Source organism: Schistocerca serialis, chromosome 5 (assembly GCF_023864345.2).
Source record: "Schistocerca serialis cubense isolate TAMUIC-IGC-003099 chromosome 5, iqSchSeri2.2, whole genome shotgun sequence".
NCBI classification, from domain to species: Eukaryota; Metazoa; Arthropoda; class Insecta; order Orthoptera; family Acrididae; genus Schistocerca; species Schistocerca serialis.
Window position 1 is genome coordinate 121,609,493 of NC_064642.1, and position 19,636 is coordinate 121,629,128.

The 19,636-nt window shown below is 40.8% G+C and overlaps 1 protein-coding gene across 1 annotated transcript in view; it reads right to left on the reverse strand.

The window, feature by feature from the left end:
* The window catches only part of LOC126481787 (centrosomal protein of 78 kDa-like), a 220,826-nt gene that overhangs the window by 26,868 nt on the left and 174,322 nt on the right, over positions 1-19,636 (reverse strand). The window contains exons 7-8 of the mRNA XM_050105742.1: positions 16,056-16,216; positions 15,919-15,981 (exon numbers count right to left, since the gene is read on the reverse strand). Of these exons, the coding sequence (XP_049961699.1) occupies positions 15,919-15,981; positions 16,056-16,216 (224 nt within the window). The remainder of the gene's footprint in view (positions 1-15,918; positions 15,982-16,055; positions 16,217-19,636) is intronic.

The window sequence follows — 19,636 nt, forward strand, 5'->3', positions numbered from 1 at the left end:
GTGCCCAGGAAATGTCGCAGTTCTTTGTAAGTAGCCAGGGCTGGCAGTGAAGTGATGGTGTGCACGTAGGATTTGGGAGGCAGAGATGGTGTAACCCAAGAAAGTAATGCAAAGCTGGCTTACCTGGAATTTTTCTTTGTTGACCTCGATGCCATTGGAGTTCAAGGTCTGGACGACCATGGATAAATAATGTTCATGTTCCTCAGCTGACTCGCTGAAAATGAGTATGTCATCCAGATATCTACATCTACATCTACATTTATACTCCGCAAGCCACCCAACGGTGTGTGGCGGAGGGCACTTTACGTGCCACTGTCATTACCTCCCTTTCCTGTTCCAATCGCGTATGGTTCGCGGGAAGAACGACTGTCTGAAAGCCTCCGTGCGCGCTCTATCTCTCTAATTTTACATTCGTGATCTCCTCGGGAGGTATAAGTAGGGGGAAGCAATATATTCGATACCTCATCCAGAAACGCACCCTCTCGAAACCTGGCGAGCAAGCTACACCGCGATGCAGAGCGCCTCTCTTGCAGAGTCTGCCACTTGAGTTTATTAAACATCTCCGTAACGCTATCACGGTTACCAAATAACCCTGTGACGAAACGCGCCGCTCTTCTTTGGATCTTCTCTATCTCCTCCGTCAAACCGATCTGGTACGGATCCCACACTGATGAGCAATACTCAAGTATATGTCGAACGAGTGTTTTGTAAGCCACTTCCTTTGTTGATGGACTACATTTTCTAAGCACTCTCCCAATGAATCTCAACCTGGTACCCGCCTTACCAACAATTAATTTTATATGATCATTCCACTTCAAATCATTCCGCACGCATACTCCGAGATATTTTACAGAAGTAACTGCTACCAGTGTTTGTTCCGCTATCATATAATCATACAATAAAGGATCCTTCTTTCTATGTATTCGCAATACATTACATTTGTCTATGTTAAGGGTCAGTTGCCACTCCCTGCACTAAATGCCTATCCGCTGCAGATCTTCCTGCATTTCGCTACAATTTTCTAATGTTGCATTTTCTCTGTATACTACAGCATCATCCGCGAAAAGCCGCATGGAACTTCCGACACTATCTACTAGGTCAAGCAAAACTCAAATAGTCGTAGGATAGAGTCAATGAAACGCTCCCACATTTGTAATGCATTTTTTTAGGCCGAATGGCATGAAGTTGTATTGGAACAAACCAAGTAGTGTGATAATAGCTGTTTTAGGGATGTCATCCGGCGCTACACGAATCTGGTGGGGGGCACGTATACAGTCAAAAACACTGAAGATTGTAGTGCCCAATAACATATGAGTGAAATCATTTATGTTTGGCACGGGGTAATTGTCCATGACCGTACGAGCATTTAAATGTTTCTAGTCACTAAACTTTCAGAAAGAATCATCATGTTTGAGGACGATGTGGATTGGTGAAGATCAGTTGCTGTCTGATGGTTGCAGGATACCTGCCTCCGAAAGTTCGTTAATTTGCTGCCAGGCTGTGCACAACTTAATAGGGTTGAGGCGTCTAACCTTGTGCCTAATAGGAGGGCCAGCAGTGGTAACTATCTTGTGTGTCATTCTGTCAGTGACAGAAGGAACTGAGAACTGCACACGAGACTGATCAATGTCCTGATGCCAAGTTTTTGGATGGGTAGCGCACAACGAGGCTTAGCCATTAGTGTGAGTGGGAAAATGGGAGCACGAAAGTCACATGTCTAGTACATGAGCACGACGTGCACTTGTTTGGAGAGGCCGGCTGCGCACGCAATGCAGAGCATGTTGGAATGCGTGACGACTGTCTGCTGTCAACCTTGCACTTGGTACCCAGCACAGGAAAGAGCGGCGTTGGCATCGCGCGTGGAACAGCGATGGCCACCGAGTCACGTAGCTGGCACGCAAGAGAGGGGGAATGTTTACCAACACATGGGGCAGCTGCCCACACAGTGGGCATGACTGTTATTAGAAGCACTGTCTGACAAGTATGGAAGTGAACATGGCGAGCGCGTTGGGGATGCGGAGATGAGGCAGATGCGGTGGTGGTGGTGACTGCGGCAGCAGAGGAGGCTTGTCCTCGTTGATTTGTTCTGGCACGTATACTGGCACGTATGGTGCGTGGGCGATCCTGGAGTGCTTGGATGGTGGAGAGAGTGAGCGGATACTGCCAGGTGATGTAGAAGGTGCGGAGGCGGAGTGAGCCCTGCCTCTGCCAGCAGATGGCCGGTAAGCAGAAGCAGTTGTGCCAACTAGCAGTGAGTGGTGAGCTGGTCGGTGTTGTTGTAGCAATGAATACAGTTGGTCTGTGATGCAGAGACAAAGCCGATTGACTCGAAGGAGTGTGGTAGCAGGTGCATCTGTAGGTCAGCAGGCAATTTGGTAGACCACACCACCCACAGAGTGATGCCCAGCATGGTATGCTCACTCACAAGTAACCGAAGGTGGCACCAGAGTCGTGATGGAGTTCGGTCCCCTAGGTGGAGTTCGGTCCCCCAAGATCTTGATGATTAATTTTTGTGGTGAGCAGCGGAGTCGTTCCTTGATCGTCTTCTTCGTGAACTCGTACTTCAGTGGAGGCAGTGGTGAGAGCAGTAGATCGCAAATTAAGTCCAAGTGATCATGGAAGTGCCTGACGAAACACAGGAATTTAAGAGTTGTCTTCAGACACATGATGCAACTCAAAAAGATGCCCAAAAGTGCAAACCATGTTACAGGGTTGTCTTCGTATAAAAGTGGCAGCTTCAGCAGACGACCTGGGGGAGGGGCCAAAAGCGGCTTCCAAATCTTCGAACAAAGTGTTGGGTGAGGTGGTCATGGCGGTGTGCGCATAACTTGTTGTTCTACAACACCCGGTGCAGAAATCGCAGAAAACGTAGAAACTTCGGGGTCACCAGTATGGGATCAGGATACGAATAGCAGTATACGAATAAACTGTCCCCATTAATACCTGCACATATATATTTTGGCAATTATCATACGCATGCACACAGTACAAAGTATAAGAGCAGACTGAGTTAACATGGCGGCTTGGATAAGTGACCTGAGTCCCAAAGATTAATGTTGTCTGAGGTCGATATGACCTATCGATGCCACAACTTAATCAACCAGCTGGAGTGTGTTTCAACTTAGGTGTGTATGTGTGCGTGTTTAAAAACCTGAATCCTTAAATGGACAATTTTAAATATCAATGCAGAGTCCACATGAACTTGATCTTACAGATTATTTTGTTTCGATTTGTGCTGACATCAAACTCTGCAAATGAGATTCTTCAATAATAGCGACATTCTACACTACACATCACATGGTCAACTTCCGTTGGCTATCAGCTAACAATTTCACATTGTACCCACTTGAAATTTTCGACAAAAGCACCACAGAAATAATTATCTATGTCAGCAATCATCTAGTTTAACAATATTTAACTCATCAATCTATCCACATTAACAATCATTTTTCATCTCTGTTCAGAACCAATATGAATGATGCAACTCATTTTCCAATCACAACTAGTCACAAAGCACCCTGACTCTTCTGCCAACTGCTATTGTTACCTCACTCAACCTATTGAAAAGTGACAGTCTGACATGGAATGTAAGAAAAAATTACACACTTTTTAGTTTAAATGGAAAACAAATAAAATAAGTGGTAACATGTTGTTTCTGCCCTTTTTTAAAATAAGCATACAGAACAGTCTAAAACAATGAAGCATACAGCTTCCCAACCAGATAAAGATTTATCACTAAATTTGCAAGTGATGTACGCAAGTTTTAATTGGCAGTTTAATCTCTGATATCACACATAATAAGGTATCTCAAAAAGATTGACTTTCAGCAAGCACCTGGAAGACATTGGTCATACAAAACACAACTCTCCTTTTCTCACTTGACATCCTGAAAACCATGGATCAATGTAAACAGGAAGATTTGGTATTTCTTGACTTCTAAAAAGTATCCGAATCAGTTCCACATAAAGGTGTATTAATAAAAGTACAATCCTATGGGATATCAAATACAATTTATGACTGGTAGAGAAGTGTTTACTTCTTATATTCGATGGAGAGTCATGGAGAGATACAGAAGTACCTTTAAACATGCCAAAGGGAAATGTGTTGGAACATTGTTATTCATGCTGTATATTAATGATCTGACAGATAATATTAACAGTCACCTAACTTTTCCAAATAATACGGTTACCTACAATGAAGTAGTCTGAAAAAAGCTACACATACACTCAATTAGATTTTGATAAGGTTTCACAGTTGTGCAAAGATTGGAATTTGTTTTAAGTGTTCAGAAATGTGAAATTGTACATTCTACAAAAATTAAAACTTAGATTATTATTACCATAATGTCAATGAGCTAGAACTGGAACTAGTTCAGTCATTCAAATACCTGGATGTAATAAGTTGTAAGGATATGAAATGGAATTATTACATATGCTCTGTGAGTAAAGCAAGTGGCAGACTTTATTTCATTTATAGGATACTATGGAAAAATGCCATCAATCTACAAAGGAAATTTCTCTCAAGTATATGAGAACCATACCAAAAAGTGCTAACAGGGAATACACAAAAAATGGCACTTTAGTGACATGAGGATCAACCAATAAGTTACGAACAAACAATTGACTATAAGTGTGTGAAATATTTTTGTATTGTTATCTTTGTGAAGCTGGGAAGCATGCATTTCTATTTTGTACCTAGCTATCACAAAGTATAAAAAAAAGTTAATTACAAGTGCATATCCACAACTGTGTGTGCCTATTCAGTTAGTGTTTTGTCTGCATGGCTATACTGACAAAAATCCTACATTGGTAACCTCAAGCAAGAACATGAAGTATGAAGAACCTAAATAAGAGCAACAGCGTCAAACAAAATGATGCAAATCAGAACAGAAGCCATTACCACTTGCAGCAACGGGTACTTTGACAGTACAGCTTCCCACACAACCAGCACCTCCAACACAAAATGGGACAGCGCATCATGTTCAACTACCAGACTACAAGACCTGAGCTGCAGTATCCTCAAGGTGAAAGATTTTCAGCCAACATGACATTAACAATGATACAGATCAGTTCTGCTATGTTATTGTTCATCTGAATTAAACTCAGGTTGTTCAGGCAGAGAAAGCCTTGTGCACACAGTTATGCCACTTTAAAAACATGCCTTATCTAATAATTTGATACCAACATCTGAAGCAAGGCTATAATGGTTTCTAACAGATGATCAATTGGGGAACAGATTCCTTCCCCCCGAGCAACTATAAAAAGAGCTTCAGTCACCAGCAAATTTCAATCTGTTGCCATAAAATTCATTACAGACACTGTTGTTAACTGTTGTTAAAAGGCTTCCAACAAATAGACAGATTGTTCTGGCTGCAGATACAGAGTTGTGTCCACAGCAATAACAGGGTAAGGTGGAAGCCTCTGTAAGTTGCATGCAGTTTAATGTTGGCAACACTACAGCTGGAGTGGTCTTGGCAGATGGCTTCAAACCACACACACAAAGGGCAGAGTCAAACAAAGGCCCTGGGTCAAGCATTCTGAGAAGCACATCAGCGACAGCTACAGATCAGCTGACAGAGAGTGTCAAAGGGCTCAGCACACAAATTGCACCGCCACAGAACACTCCAATGACAAAAAGTAAAGCAGAACGCATCATACGTTTAACAGCCAACAGGACAACAAATACCAATGAATCTGAGCTGTGTCATGAGTCAACAGGTCATGTCCATCTCGAGAGTGGACATATCTTTACTCAGATGATGCACACACATAGTGAACTGAGGCTCATGTGAACTCACTCTCTCAAAGCAAGAAAGAGGTGGTGGTAACAGGAAGCCAGCAGTTTTGTGTGCCTGTGGCTAATATGTGTTGCAGGGTCATGTTGGCCCTTCGAGAAGTTCATCACTGCGTTGGTCTGTTGGACACACATGGTGTGTTTTGGCTGAATTTGGAGGAAAGCAAGTTAAAGGATCAGTTTGGCATGACCACTTGGAGCAGGGAGATGACTGTTGTGGCCTGAGGGTCATATTCTGCAGTGGGTCTCTACTGCCAGGGGCTACAGACTTGACATCTTGGGGTTGGACACAGTCTCCTGAGAAGTCTCCATTAAAGACACTGAGTGAGCAACTTTTGGAATGCTTCACTAGAATCCTGCTGTCCTACGGTGTCTTTCCCAGTGCTGTTTGCACATCATGCAATTCCGTCTGTGTGATTCTGGCAGTGTGCTTGCCTCGAGCAGGCTTGTTTGCTTATCATGTGACTGTAACCTTTCATCTCGTTTTGGCTAAGCTCAATCTCCCATGAGAAAAGTCCCCTATGTGTTTATTGTTGTTTGTTTATTGCCTTCACCTTGATATATGTACTTATTTAAGTATTGGGTGCTTTATAAAGTTAATGACCATTACGCTATTTATTGCAGCATGAGTGGAATACACCTGCACCTTTCACTGTTTGATGTGGGCCGCAGGACACTGTGTGAAACATTTTCCTAGGCGCAGGGTGGTGCACATCAGAATGTAAAAAACGAAACGGTGTTTTTTATAATCTGAGAACTGTACATGATAGACTGATATGAGAACTACCTTCAGACACTTTTTTTAATTCAATGGAGATTTTGTGCTATGGATATAGAGAAATATTTAAGCTTTAAGAAAAGTTGGGTTTTTTGTGCTCTTCAATATTTATCACATCATATCTCCTGAACTACATCTTGTACAACAATTTAATCTTATGGCTGGCTTTGGTAGTAAACAACAATAATGTGCACAAACTTTCTGGCCAATAGAGTCAGCAATGGTGAAGTAATAAATTAAAATATCATGAGTGATATGAAATTTTCAGGAAACCAATATCCGAAATGTAGTAAGCAACAAACTTTTTCCCTTCACGCATTTTGTGAGGACTCAAAGTGCAAAAAGATTTCAGAAAGGTTTGAATTTATTTTTAGTTTGTTGGAAGTCAGTGGGTGCTGTAGTTTTCCCCTAGACGAGAGCAGTATTTTGGGGTTCATTGGTGCAACGCAAGTTCCAGAGCACTAAAAGAAATCTTTTGCTACTACACAATGAAAAATTCAGGATGAAATAATAACAGTATTAAAAAAGAATAGATTGCTACTCACCTTATAGTGGAAATGTTGAGTTGCAGACAGGCACAACAAAAAGAGTGCTAAACAAGTAAGCTTTCAGCCAAAAAGCCTCCTTTTGAATTATACAACACACACACACACACACACACACACACACACACACACACACACATTTATGCAAATGCAACTCTCACACATGTGACCACTGGCACCACAGTGACTAACCTAAACACCTCTTAACTTGACACTCTGATAGAACATGGAAGTTATGGAAGAGGAGAAAGACTGTACATTATTGGGAAGAGCACTCAGGAACTGCAAAGCAGTGGCACAAATGTTCTTTCATCGTGATGAAGAATGAGTGTGTAAAATTTTAGAAACAAAACAGTTGCTCGACTCTGTGGAGGAATACTGGTTCCCACTGCCTTATAATGCAGATGTATGAGAAATTAATGAACTGCCGAAGGCCAACATGATACCCTTGGTAGGTGTTGATGGCTACGCTATAAAGCTGAGGGATTCAGTGTGAGGAGCAGATTCACTGGGTAGTTCAACAGGCCAAATTTTAATCGTTGTTTGCAGAACTGATCACAATAACAATGAACTGCCTAAAAACAACATGATGCCCATGGTAAGTGTCCGCACTTATGCCAAAGCTGAGAGATTAACTGTGAGGAGCAGATTCACTGATTACTTCACCAGGCCAAATTTTGATCATTACAGTACTGATCATGATAACACAACATATAACTCATTATAACTGTGGTTAAATGCTTAGTACAAATACACACACCAAAGAAAGTTTTGCAACACCCCGGTTCCCAGAACTCCTGAAGATAGACATTGACTGTGGATATTGTATCACAGACACAGTCCCTTCAACTGTTCAGAGATGTCACTAAACCTGACCAAATATGTACACAACCATGCATGAGCAGCACCTATTAAACGGAGGGGGCTGACACCCAATCAGTTCCAGTCATTCCACCAGGAAAGAGGTACACAGCTCGTGTTGTCTGTACTTCAACCATGCCTAAATGGTCAATACCACGGTTTGATTGCATCCGCATTGTTACTTTGTGCAGACACAGAATGTTGTATTATGACTCAAACTGTGCGCGGTAGGCGGCTCGATGCACAACTTCACTCCCATTTTCCACGGAGAGGTCCATCTTTGCAACCATGACACCATGCAGTGTAGTACAGATGGGCACAACAACATGCCGAATGGACCGCTCAGGATTGGCATCACATTCTCTTCACTGATGAGTGTCGCATATGCCTTCAACCAGACAATCGTCGGAGACATGTTTGGAGGCAACCCGGTCAGGCTGAACGCCTTAGACACACAGTCTGGCGAGTGCAGCGAGGTGGAGATTCCCTGCTGTTTTGGGGTGGCATTATGTGGGGTCGATATACACCGCTGGTGGTCATAGAAGGCGCGATAACAACTGTACAATACGTGAATGCCTTCTCCGACCAATAGTGGAACCATATTGGCAGCATACTGGTGAGGCATTCGACTTCATGGATGACAATTCGCACCCCCATCATGGACATCTTGTGAATGACTTCCTTCAGGATAACGACATCGCTCGACTAGAGTGGCCAGCATGTTCTCCAGACATGAACCTGATCGAACATGCCAGGATGGATTGAAAAGGGTTGTTTATGGACAATGTGACCCACCAACCACTCTGAGGGATCTATGCCGAATCACCATTGACGAGTGGGACAATATGGACCAACAGTGCCTTGATGAACTTGTGAATAGTATGCCATGATGAATACAGATTTGCATCAATGCAAGAGGACATGCTTCTGGGTATTAGAGGTACCAGTGTGTACAGCAATGTTGACCACCACCTCTGAAGGTCTCACTGTATGGTGGTACAACATGCAATGTGTAGTTATCATGAGTGATAAAAAGGGCAAAAATGATTCTTACGTTGAGCTCTATTCCAATTTTCTATACAGGTTCCTGAACTCTCGGAACTGGGTGATGCAAAACTTTTTTTGATGTGTGTATATTTACAAATATATTACACTGAACATAAGCAAGGACATTTCATCTTATATGATTCATGCATTTTTCTTCCAATTTCTCTCCTTTTGCATTTAGTTTTCCAACTCATCCATGCTCCAAAAAATATGCTGTTTGGATACTAGACAGGTAAGCTGCTCATCCTCTGAGGCAGAGAAGCAGTCAGGTGACATTACTGGTGAATGTTTCAATAACTATATTAGAAGAATTAACTTCTCTGACACTGCCCGTGCACACAAAACAAATTCTGCGGCTGTTGCCTAGAAGTTTGCTGCTGCTCAGTTTGACTTACCCAATCCTCCATCCAAGTAAATCACTGTGATGCGTAGGACAGACTCCTCCCAAAGCATGCAGACATTTCCCACAGGTAGAGCCTGCAGCGGTACTGCATTGCCCATACCCTAGGAAAATGGTCTGGTATGTTGGCATTGTGTGAGTGGGAAGCACAGTCTCACATGTGTTTTATGCAGCACTTTGTGGTAAACTCCTGCAGCTAGGAAAACATAGCTTTATTGACAGCCCTTGTGCCTAGCTTTGCTTGCTTGTGCAGGAAGTGTTTATTGAGTAATTGGCAGTAGCCATTAGTTGCTGAGTGAACTTCCTGGTGCCAAATTGTCATTATTTCTACTATAACCCATTGTCCAGTTTTGGCTAATTTCAGTCTCCCATGAGGAATGTCCTTCTGATATATTTACTTATGTTTGTTTAATGCCTTCATCTTGATATATGTATTTGTTACTGTATTTGGTGGTTTAAAATTTTAGTGAGTGGCACTGATGGTCTTGCACCTAGTTTTTGTGTATCACTACTTGCTTGTGTCTGCCCATACACTCAGTGTTTACTGAGTAATTGCCAGTAGCTGTTACCTGCCCTCATATGGGAAGTGCTCTGTTTGTGACTGTTACTTAGTATACACACTGTTCCCATTGCTTGAAATATCATGGGACAGATACTGTAGATTCCTTTACTTAACCTTTGGGGAACTGGAGTTGGAACACTGCTGTTACATGATTACGTGCACTTCTTCTCTTGTTTTTAAAACTGTATTTTATGTGTTTTTAGAGGCATTACATAATTATGTGTGCTTTTTCTCTTGTTTTTGAAATTGTATTTTATGTGTGTTTTAGAGGCAGCTGATTAGAATTGCTGGGGTGGGCTATCGAGAGGCATCCCACAACATGGTGACATCAGAGTCGAAGTTGTGATGTTGTTGAAGTATGATGACTTGCTCTGGGAATTTAATGCCCAATTGTATGTAATTTACTAATTCTGAAGTCTAAATTCAAGTTATTTGTTATTAATCACTGTGTAATCTGTTTCACATCTCCCTGAGATTACCTAATTTATTAATCAGCCTTTGCTGCTTCTGAGATTTACTTTTTAGTTGAAATTTAACTGGCTGCTCCTTTAATCTTATTGTCTTAATCAAAACACTTGTTCTTTTTTTAGCCAAAAAGGAAATTATCATATTGAATCTTACATGTTTTGGGTTTTAAGTAAATTTATATTTGGAAGCACATGTTCCTATAACGAATGACATTCAATTCCCACTCACCCACTCCTTCCTTGTCCAAACTCAGTAAGTGCGCAGTGGCAGGCAACAAAATCCTATTGGTGCTGGTACACCAACACTTCAGAGTTAGGGCACAAAAGTGTGTGGCGTCAGTGACTGTTGTCCCACTCATAAATGTTGCCTGTCCTCACATTTCCCTGCTGTGTCTACCCTTGTACAGTGATAATTGAAACTTTAAATGCCCGCAGCATGCACTTAGACACATAATGCTGGAAGGTTACCACAAATGGCTCATCACTCAAGTTCCCTTCTGTAGAACATCTGCAACAAACCAACTTGAGTCACAGGCATGTCTAACTTCAACAATCATTGATGAAATCTCAAACTTAACTGCAGCACAAGCAAGAGTATCAGGTTTCTTCTCAAGTAAGATACAGCCCACAGATGCTTGACAAAGTTCCCACCCATGCCAAGTCCTGATATGATAAAAAAGAGATGCCACAGCATAAACTTCATGCCAGGTTGTGATGATCTGAGCTTCAAGAGGATTCGCCTGGAATTCCAAATGAATTCAGGCTCCCCACACATGTGTTACCAACAACTGCAGAGAAAAGGAAGAACAAAGATTGGGTTTAACATCCTGTTACCATTTAGGTCATTAGAGACAGAGCACGAACTTGAATTGTGTCAAATATGAGGAAGGAAACTGGTCATGCCCTTTCAGAGGAACCATCCTGACATTTGCCTTGAGCAATTTAGGGAAATCATGGAAAACCTAAATCTACATGGCTGGACATGGGTTTGAATCAACATCCTCTGGAATGCGAGTCCACTGTGCTAACCACTGCACCACCTCACTCAGTAACTGCAGAGAATAGGTTTTATGAAATCATTCAAAAAATTCAAAAAGGCTTTTTTTATGGTGGACAAGGTATCAGAAGTCCATCATTTTGGTTGACACTGGTTCTAACCTTAGTGTACTACCAGGACACTGTTTTGAAGCAATTGATGCTGTGAGATTGCAAATGTTAATGGCTGCCAATAACTCAGTTATCAAGACATATGGAAAAAAGGAAATGCTATTGGATACCAGTTTGAATAGACAGTTTCTGTAGAGATTCATTGTCGTGAATATTATTGACCCCATTTTGGGGCCAGATTTCTTGCACCACTTCCTATTGGTGGTTGACATGCATAGTGGCACACTTCTGCCCGTAGCAAAATTGACTGTCAATGCAGTACTATGGTAACATGGACATCATTCTCAATAGATTTCCTGATGTTATATCTGTGAAACAAGCAAAGGACAAGGAGAGTCAGAAAATGATGCACTTCATTTGCACATTGCCTAGACCTATGGTGGTGGCTAAACCATGATTCCTAATGCCAGAAAAGTTCTCTGTGGTTAGAGAGGGTATCAACAACCATATTCAAGGTGGAGTAATGGCACCTTCAAAGAGCCTGTGGGCATCGCCTTTATTCATGGTATGGAAGTGCAACAACACTTGGCACCTATGTGAAGACCACCAAGTACTGAATGCCAGAACAGTACTGGATGGGTCCCCTATACCTCACATGACGGGTTCAACTATTCAAACATCCTTGCCTACACACAGTGGCCATAAACAGGGAGAAATCTTTACTGGGTAAAAGCTGTGTCAAATTTCTAGCATTTGAGTTGTCCTCTAATGGCATTGTCTCTTTGTCAGAAAGGGTAGATAACATTTGTAATGGTCCACTACCAAAAACTTACTAAGACTTGCAGTGTTTCCTTGGATGCTCAGGGATGTCACCACCAAAAGCTGCAGTACTACTGATGCCTCTCATGGAATTAATAAAAGGAAAGTATATTGCAGGAAACAGGAAAGTGAGATGGAGTCCAGAGCAGCTGACAGTCTTCAACTCTGCCAAAGACTACACAGCACGGGCAGTGCTACTCACTCATCCAAGTCTTAGCATTCCTACGGCCCTAATGGCGAACACAATCCAAGCTGCTGTAGGAGCCATTGTGCAACAATTAGTCAACAGGCCATGGCAGCCTTTGACATTTTTTTCTCACTCATTAATGATGACAGCAAAAAGAGAGTGCCATTGACAGAGAATTGTATGCTATATATGAGTCAAGAAAATATTTCAGAGACAAAATGGAAGGTAAACACTTCATTGTTTACACAGATCATGCACCTCTCACATCCATCTTCTCCAAGGACACCACTCATGCATCATTGAGACAGTGCAGGCACACTGAATACATTTCACATTTCATGACAGATGTACTTCACATCAGCAGAAAAAGTAATGCAGTGGCCAACTTCCTCTCTCGATGCTTTGCTGTGTAAAAGCGGTCCCATGGGAGAGCATCACTGAATATCTGTGTTAAGGACTCAGAGCTATGTTCAATGCTGGAGCAGGTGCAGTACAGCCCTGTGCTGTCACAAATACATGCATCAGAGCTGAATGCTTCATTATGGTGTGAAACATCTCACAACATGGAGCAAGTTTCCTTAACACAAAAATTTTGGCAGCCAGTTTTTTAAGCTTTTCATAATTTATCTCACCTTGGTGTACTGGCCACAGTCAGGTTGTTAACAAAACAGATGATCTGGCCACGAATGAAGAAAGACTGCCAACTATGCAAGAATGGCAGGCATGTGTCTACACCCCTCAGCAAAATAGTTACACCTATGTCTCTCACATGTGCATGTGGTACTGGTGGGCCAGCCGTCTTACTCCAATAGTTATTTTTATTTGCTAATCACAGTGGAGCATTTTACATGAGGGTCAGAGGATTTTCCAATTACAGATATTGCAGGAATAACAGATGCCCATGCATTGATTAAAGGTGAATTTCCTGATTCAGTGTTCCCCAAACAATTTCTGCAGACTAGAAGCAGTTTGAGTCATTACTATGTCACAAACTACTGTGATTCTGTGGCTCCTTGCACATTGGGACTACCAACTACCAGCCCATAAGCAATAGGATGGTGGTGCAGCTAGCACTGGACATTGAAGATGGCACTCCAGTGCAGAGGTAAGCATTGGTCTGAGGCTTTACCTCTGGTGCTTCTTTGTTTATGGACTTCACTGAATTACACTCATTACACACTGCAGTCCAGCTGGTCTACAGTGAAAATTTAAGGCTGTCACCTGAATTACTTTCAGAAAAGCCTCAGTTGTTACCACAGAAAGAATAACTTACAGATTTTGGGAAATATCTACGAAATAATATGCCCTGTTCTGCCCTTATACACCTAAACTTGTTTTCATCCACAAGAACTTGAACCAACTTTGCATGTTTGGTTGAGGTATGATACTGTCTGCCTATCATTAAAGCCGACATACATAGGACCATTCAAAGTTGTCCACAGGGGAACAAACACCTTCAAGATCTTGTGCTACAACTGAGAGAAAACAGTATCTATTAAGCATCTGAAGCAGGCACACCTTGAAGAGAATTCAATGGAGGAGGACTCTCTGGGCTCTCCGGCTACACCTTTAGGCTCCTCCTCCCTCACAAATACACTACAGCATCCAGTGACAGTAACACAAGCAGGGAGATCAGTCAAACACAGGTTCCCCAATATCCCTGGAGCTTCAGTGTTCTTAAGGATGGGGGAGGGAGGGGGGGGGGGATGGAGACTGGTGTAGTGACCTGACTGATACCTGATCAGTTGTGAACACCCAAGTGACTGAGAGTATGTGACATATTTTTGTATTGTTATGTTTGTTCAGTTAAGAAGTGTGCATTCATGCTGAGCCCTAGCTATCACAAGGTGTAAAAATAAAGTGAATTAAAAGTGTGTATCCACAAACAAGTGTGCCTACTCAATTAATGTTTTGATTGCATGGCTATACCAATAAAACTCCTACAGCACCACGAGTTGTCATAGGTTTGTTTGACATACAGGGGAGCATTACTGAGTTTCTGAGAAACCTGGACTGGCAGACACTTGCTGACAGATGGAAACTATCCCAGGACAGTGTCCTTATAAAGTTTTATGAACCAGGTTTAGGTAAGGGATCTAGGAATACACCACAGTCCCCATAGGGATGACAAAGACAAGATTCAACTAATTGTGGCTAGCACAGAGCAGGTAAGGAATCCATTTTTCACATGGTCCATGTACGAATGATACTGAAAAATGCCCTAGTAAGTGATGCTATTGGAAGTAGCCTCTGACATGTGTTTCTTAGTAGTTTACAGTGTACAGACATTGATGTAGGTACACCTTCACCAACTTTGGCTGGATATGTGTTGACAACAGACCCCTAAAATTAGGAATTTTACAATGAGAAGGCAATGCAATTAATCTATTAATAAGAAACACACAGCTATTCCGTGTATACTGCCCAACATGAAGCAACATTAAAAAAATATCATTGACAGCGGTGCCATCTATGTGCCACGCTGTGAAACCTTCTCACATTCCAGGGTGAACAAAACACCATACAGAGGAAGATAATGAATGTACTGTAAGCTAAAGCTGTAGCAAGGGCAGAGTTGGCTAAAACAAAGCCCATGCTAGGAAAATGTATGTCTTCTATGCATTTGGTTCTGATATCCAAGAGTCAAGTAAAGGATTAAGTAACAAGTTCCTTGTTAAACGATGTCCTGTAACAGGTTTAAAGAAACTACAAGTTTCTAAACAGTGCACACTTCATTGCAGAGTAAAATACTCATTCTGAAAACAACTGTCAGGCTGTAGCTACACCATTGCTTCCAGGAGTGCTAGTCTAGCAAGATATTTGCAGGAGAGCTCCTGTGAAAATTGAAAAGCTGCAGGGAGATACAAACAGAACTAAAGGTATGAGAGTGGGTCATGAGCCATACAGGGATAGCTCAGTCAGTAAGAGCACTGCTTATAAATGAGAAAGTACTGAGTTTAAGACCCAGTCCAGCACACAGATTTAATCAGCCAGGAAATTTAAAAACACTCCATATGCACCTATTGAGTGAAAGGTTCATTCTGGAAATCTGAAAGTGTTTACATATACTTGCTTAGGTATAAAAAAATATGTACAAATATTTCACCTAAACTAATCAGCTGTGGTAACAGTAACATTCTGCTACATGTTTACTAGTAAAATCAAGTGAATATCCAGTAACAGATCTACAGGTAGATAAAACAAGAACTGTTCATGTTAAGGTCACTTATGATTAATCAACAGGCATACAGAGCCTTGAAAATGTACACTTATGAAGTGTTCTTCAAAAGTGCACATTTTAATGTAACAAACAATTATCAAGCATATATATTATATTACTTAGAACACTCACTTATGACTCTTCATTTCATATTGCTCTTTGTCCATCTTCTGTTGATTATAATCTGAACAACTCCTGAAAAAGACATAACTATAAGTTCTGGGAATTTTAAGATTTTGTTAACAAGGTGCTTACACTGAACACTTTACCTTTTTATTGCTGGAACAGAGCATTTTACTGCACCTCTTTGGGATGAAATTTCATTTTTTTTCGAGCTCTTTGATCCTATAGAAGACCCCGAAGGACTAGATTTTAGTCTCTGGGAAGATGCAGAATTCTCAATGGACTTTGCAAGTGATATCCAACAATACTGAAAATATAAAAGCATATCTAAGTTTATGAGCAAAAGAAAATGATGGGAAATATTATACTTGATAGCGTAACATGAGTTTGTGTCACACTGGTGTCAACATGAGAACAACAATGGTGTCTTCGTATTTTGAAAGCTATTTGTCAATATAAGGATTACAAAATAGATTCTGACTCATATATGAACTGTCAATAAGGTTAATGAATCAATGTTCTCTAGAACATTCATTATTAAATATATAAAAATGATGAAAAACAACCAGTCATCTGTAACTGACTACTGGGTCATAATTAACCATTCATAATTAACTAATTATATAATTAACAGGGCAGAGAATTGTTCTAGTACTGTTTTAGGCCAAGGAGAGTGCAACAAAAATTCAGGAAGGAGCAGAAGGATAGTTCTCACCTCTCCATTACAGCAGAGCTGGTATTGAGAAAGGGGAGGGCATCTTAGTTATAGGGAAGAAACTTTTACATTTGGTACAGATAACAACAACATAGATGAACAGTGGTGGCATATTTGACTAGAACATAGGTTTTTTGGTGCCATGGGAAAGATGATTAACATGCAGGAAGATAGCTTACGGAGCTGAGAAAGACAAGCGTAGCAGATTCGGAAAAAGATGCCATTTCGCAGGAAAAACAATAGAGATTGCCCTTGATCATGGGTGCAGCTCATGAGATTACTCAGGTAAAAGGGTTTTAAATGGATATTACATTTTCAGAAACTACTGGAAACCATATTGGACTTCTGGAATGGGATCACAGTGGTAAGTTTTGTTAGTAAAGGCATCAGAAAGCTGTCAGATGAATCCAGCAATGCAGACATGCAGTCTATGAACACAGTGGTGGAGCCCTTATCTGATTCTTCTCAAGCTGTGTGATTTAGTTTGGGTCAAACTAAATCATGGAACAAGTCACCATAATATAATCCACAGTAACCCAATTCATATTTAAAACTTAAACAAAAATGTTTAATAGTATTATAAATTAACCAGCATTGTTTGCGATACTGTTCAATATTCACGCATAAGATGAGTTAATAATGAAAGGCTCTGAACTACTGTATGGAACAACTGCACAAGACAAACTGAGTGAGACACAATGAAGCTTTTCAACTTAAGATTTGAAAAATTGCAGATGAACTAATAATAGTGTGCATACTTGTTACTATTCATTGTGTCCATTATTATTGGAAAATTACCTTTCAGACTTCAAGACAGGTGAAATCATTGGCACCAGGAAAATGGCAAAGTAAACACAGACAGATCACATAAGACAGCTAGCTGCCTCGAGAGTAATGACTGCAGAATGAATGGTGACAAGGTGGACTCAGGATAACAGTGTGGCAAGAAGAGTGGTATGTTTCCTACCAGAAGAACTACAGCATGAGAAGATCACTGGATTTCTCAACTGGCTCAGATGAATAGATGGATGGCAACAGCAGCAATCCAGGTAGAGGCCACAGCCAGTGTCACAGCAAACCGTTGGGAACAGATTACTGGAAGCTCGGTTGAGATTCCAAGTTACCATGCATTGTTTACTATTGACACGATACCACAGACAACAGGAGCTTGCAAGGTGTAGTGCTTGAGGCAACTGGGACATGAGTGACATTCTGTGGAATTTGACAGTGATTCACATGTCTATTTGTGGCAGTGAAATCGATGTCAACATTTCTGTACACAAACTGGTGAGAGGTCACAGTAAGCAGTTCTTGGGACTCATACCTAACCAACTCCTGGAATCATTATGTGAGGAGTTATTGGATATGACAACAGGACTGATTCACTAATTGTTGAAAGGAGGCTGAATAACCAGCAGTATGTCAAGAGAATTGTATGCCCTGCTGTCATACCCTTTATGAGTAGAGTACCAAAAGGTATATTACAGGAGGATAAATCAAAATCCCCCAACACTGCAGTTACACCACAAATGCCTTCAGGAATGTATTGATCTTTGTATGCTCTGCCCAGTCACTTGTTTTGTCATTTGTCGAGCATGTCTGAGATGTAACAGGAAGATTTATACTTTCATATCAGCCTCCACTTAGCCATCTTCATAAAATGATCAATTACATGTTTCAGGCACAGCAAGAAATGCCTCAACATAACATTCAGAGGTTGTTTGTATACATGTCATAATGAATGCAAGAGTGAATTTATGCACATGTGAGTCACACCTCATATGATAGACAACAGTTTCAAATGGAACCAACATCTAATCATCTACAGCTCATTAAATGATGAACTTCTATATCTGTTACTGAACTAGTATTTCACTGTGTTACACTTCCATTCCTGTCAGTATACAATGATTAAGGAAGTGTTACTCGAGTGCAGATAATTTTTTTCTGTTGAGTGTTAACTGAATGAATACTGGAATTCATGTTGAATGAGTCTGTATTATTAAATATAAATTTCATGATGGACTACATGTACAGGGACGGCAGAGTTTCGAGGTTGGAATATCGACATTAGGAAAAGGAAAGATTGTTACTCACTGCAAAAATGACCAGGCAATTTGCAGATAGGCACAACAAAAAGACTATCACACATTATAGCTTTTGGCCAAAGCCTTCTACAGCAAAGAAAACACATACATTCACACAAGCAAGCATACCTCATGCATGCATGACTACAACCACCAGCATCTCTGAGTGAGTTGAAATTCATGGATATTTGAATGACTGCCTGCAGGATGATTCTAACCACCCTTTCATTGGTTAGGAATATTCTTTGTCAATGTACAGAGTTGCCACAAAATATAATACCGCTGGAGATAATAGAATGAAAGTATCCAAAATAAACAACCTACAAAATTCAGTGACACTGTCACTGGAGATTATTCTTGTAGTGATGGTAGCACCATTTAGTTTCTGCATAAGGTCCTAAATGCGAAACACCAAAGAAAGCCCATTCATCAACCTTCACCCCTTAGAATTTAACCTATTTAACTTCACTAATTATTTGAGCACCCTGAGATAATAACAATTTTACTTTTAGAGGAGTCCCATGTCAATAACTGTATGCATTATCTTTTTTTGCAGTTAAGTGGCAATCTGTATTTTGTGAATCATGATCCAACATTAGCCACTACCCTATTTATTAAATAATGTATATGACATAACACATCTATCATATGCAAGAATGAATATTTTAGAATCCTTTATCATGTTTCGTGTCAGATAATCAATGTATATCATGAAAAACGACAAGGGCAAAAGTGTATAATAACAGAAGCAAAAAATGTTCTGTAAACATGCATCAACAAATGAATTGTTTGTGAGAAAATTAAGCATGCATTACAAGCCACCACTGACTTCATTATGAAGTATCATCCTAGGTAATATAAATGTAGTTGAAATGTACACTTTTTGATTAAGTCTCCATTCAACTATGCTCCAACTTTACCCTTG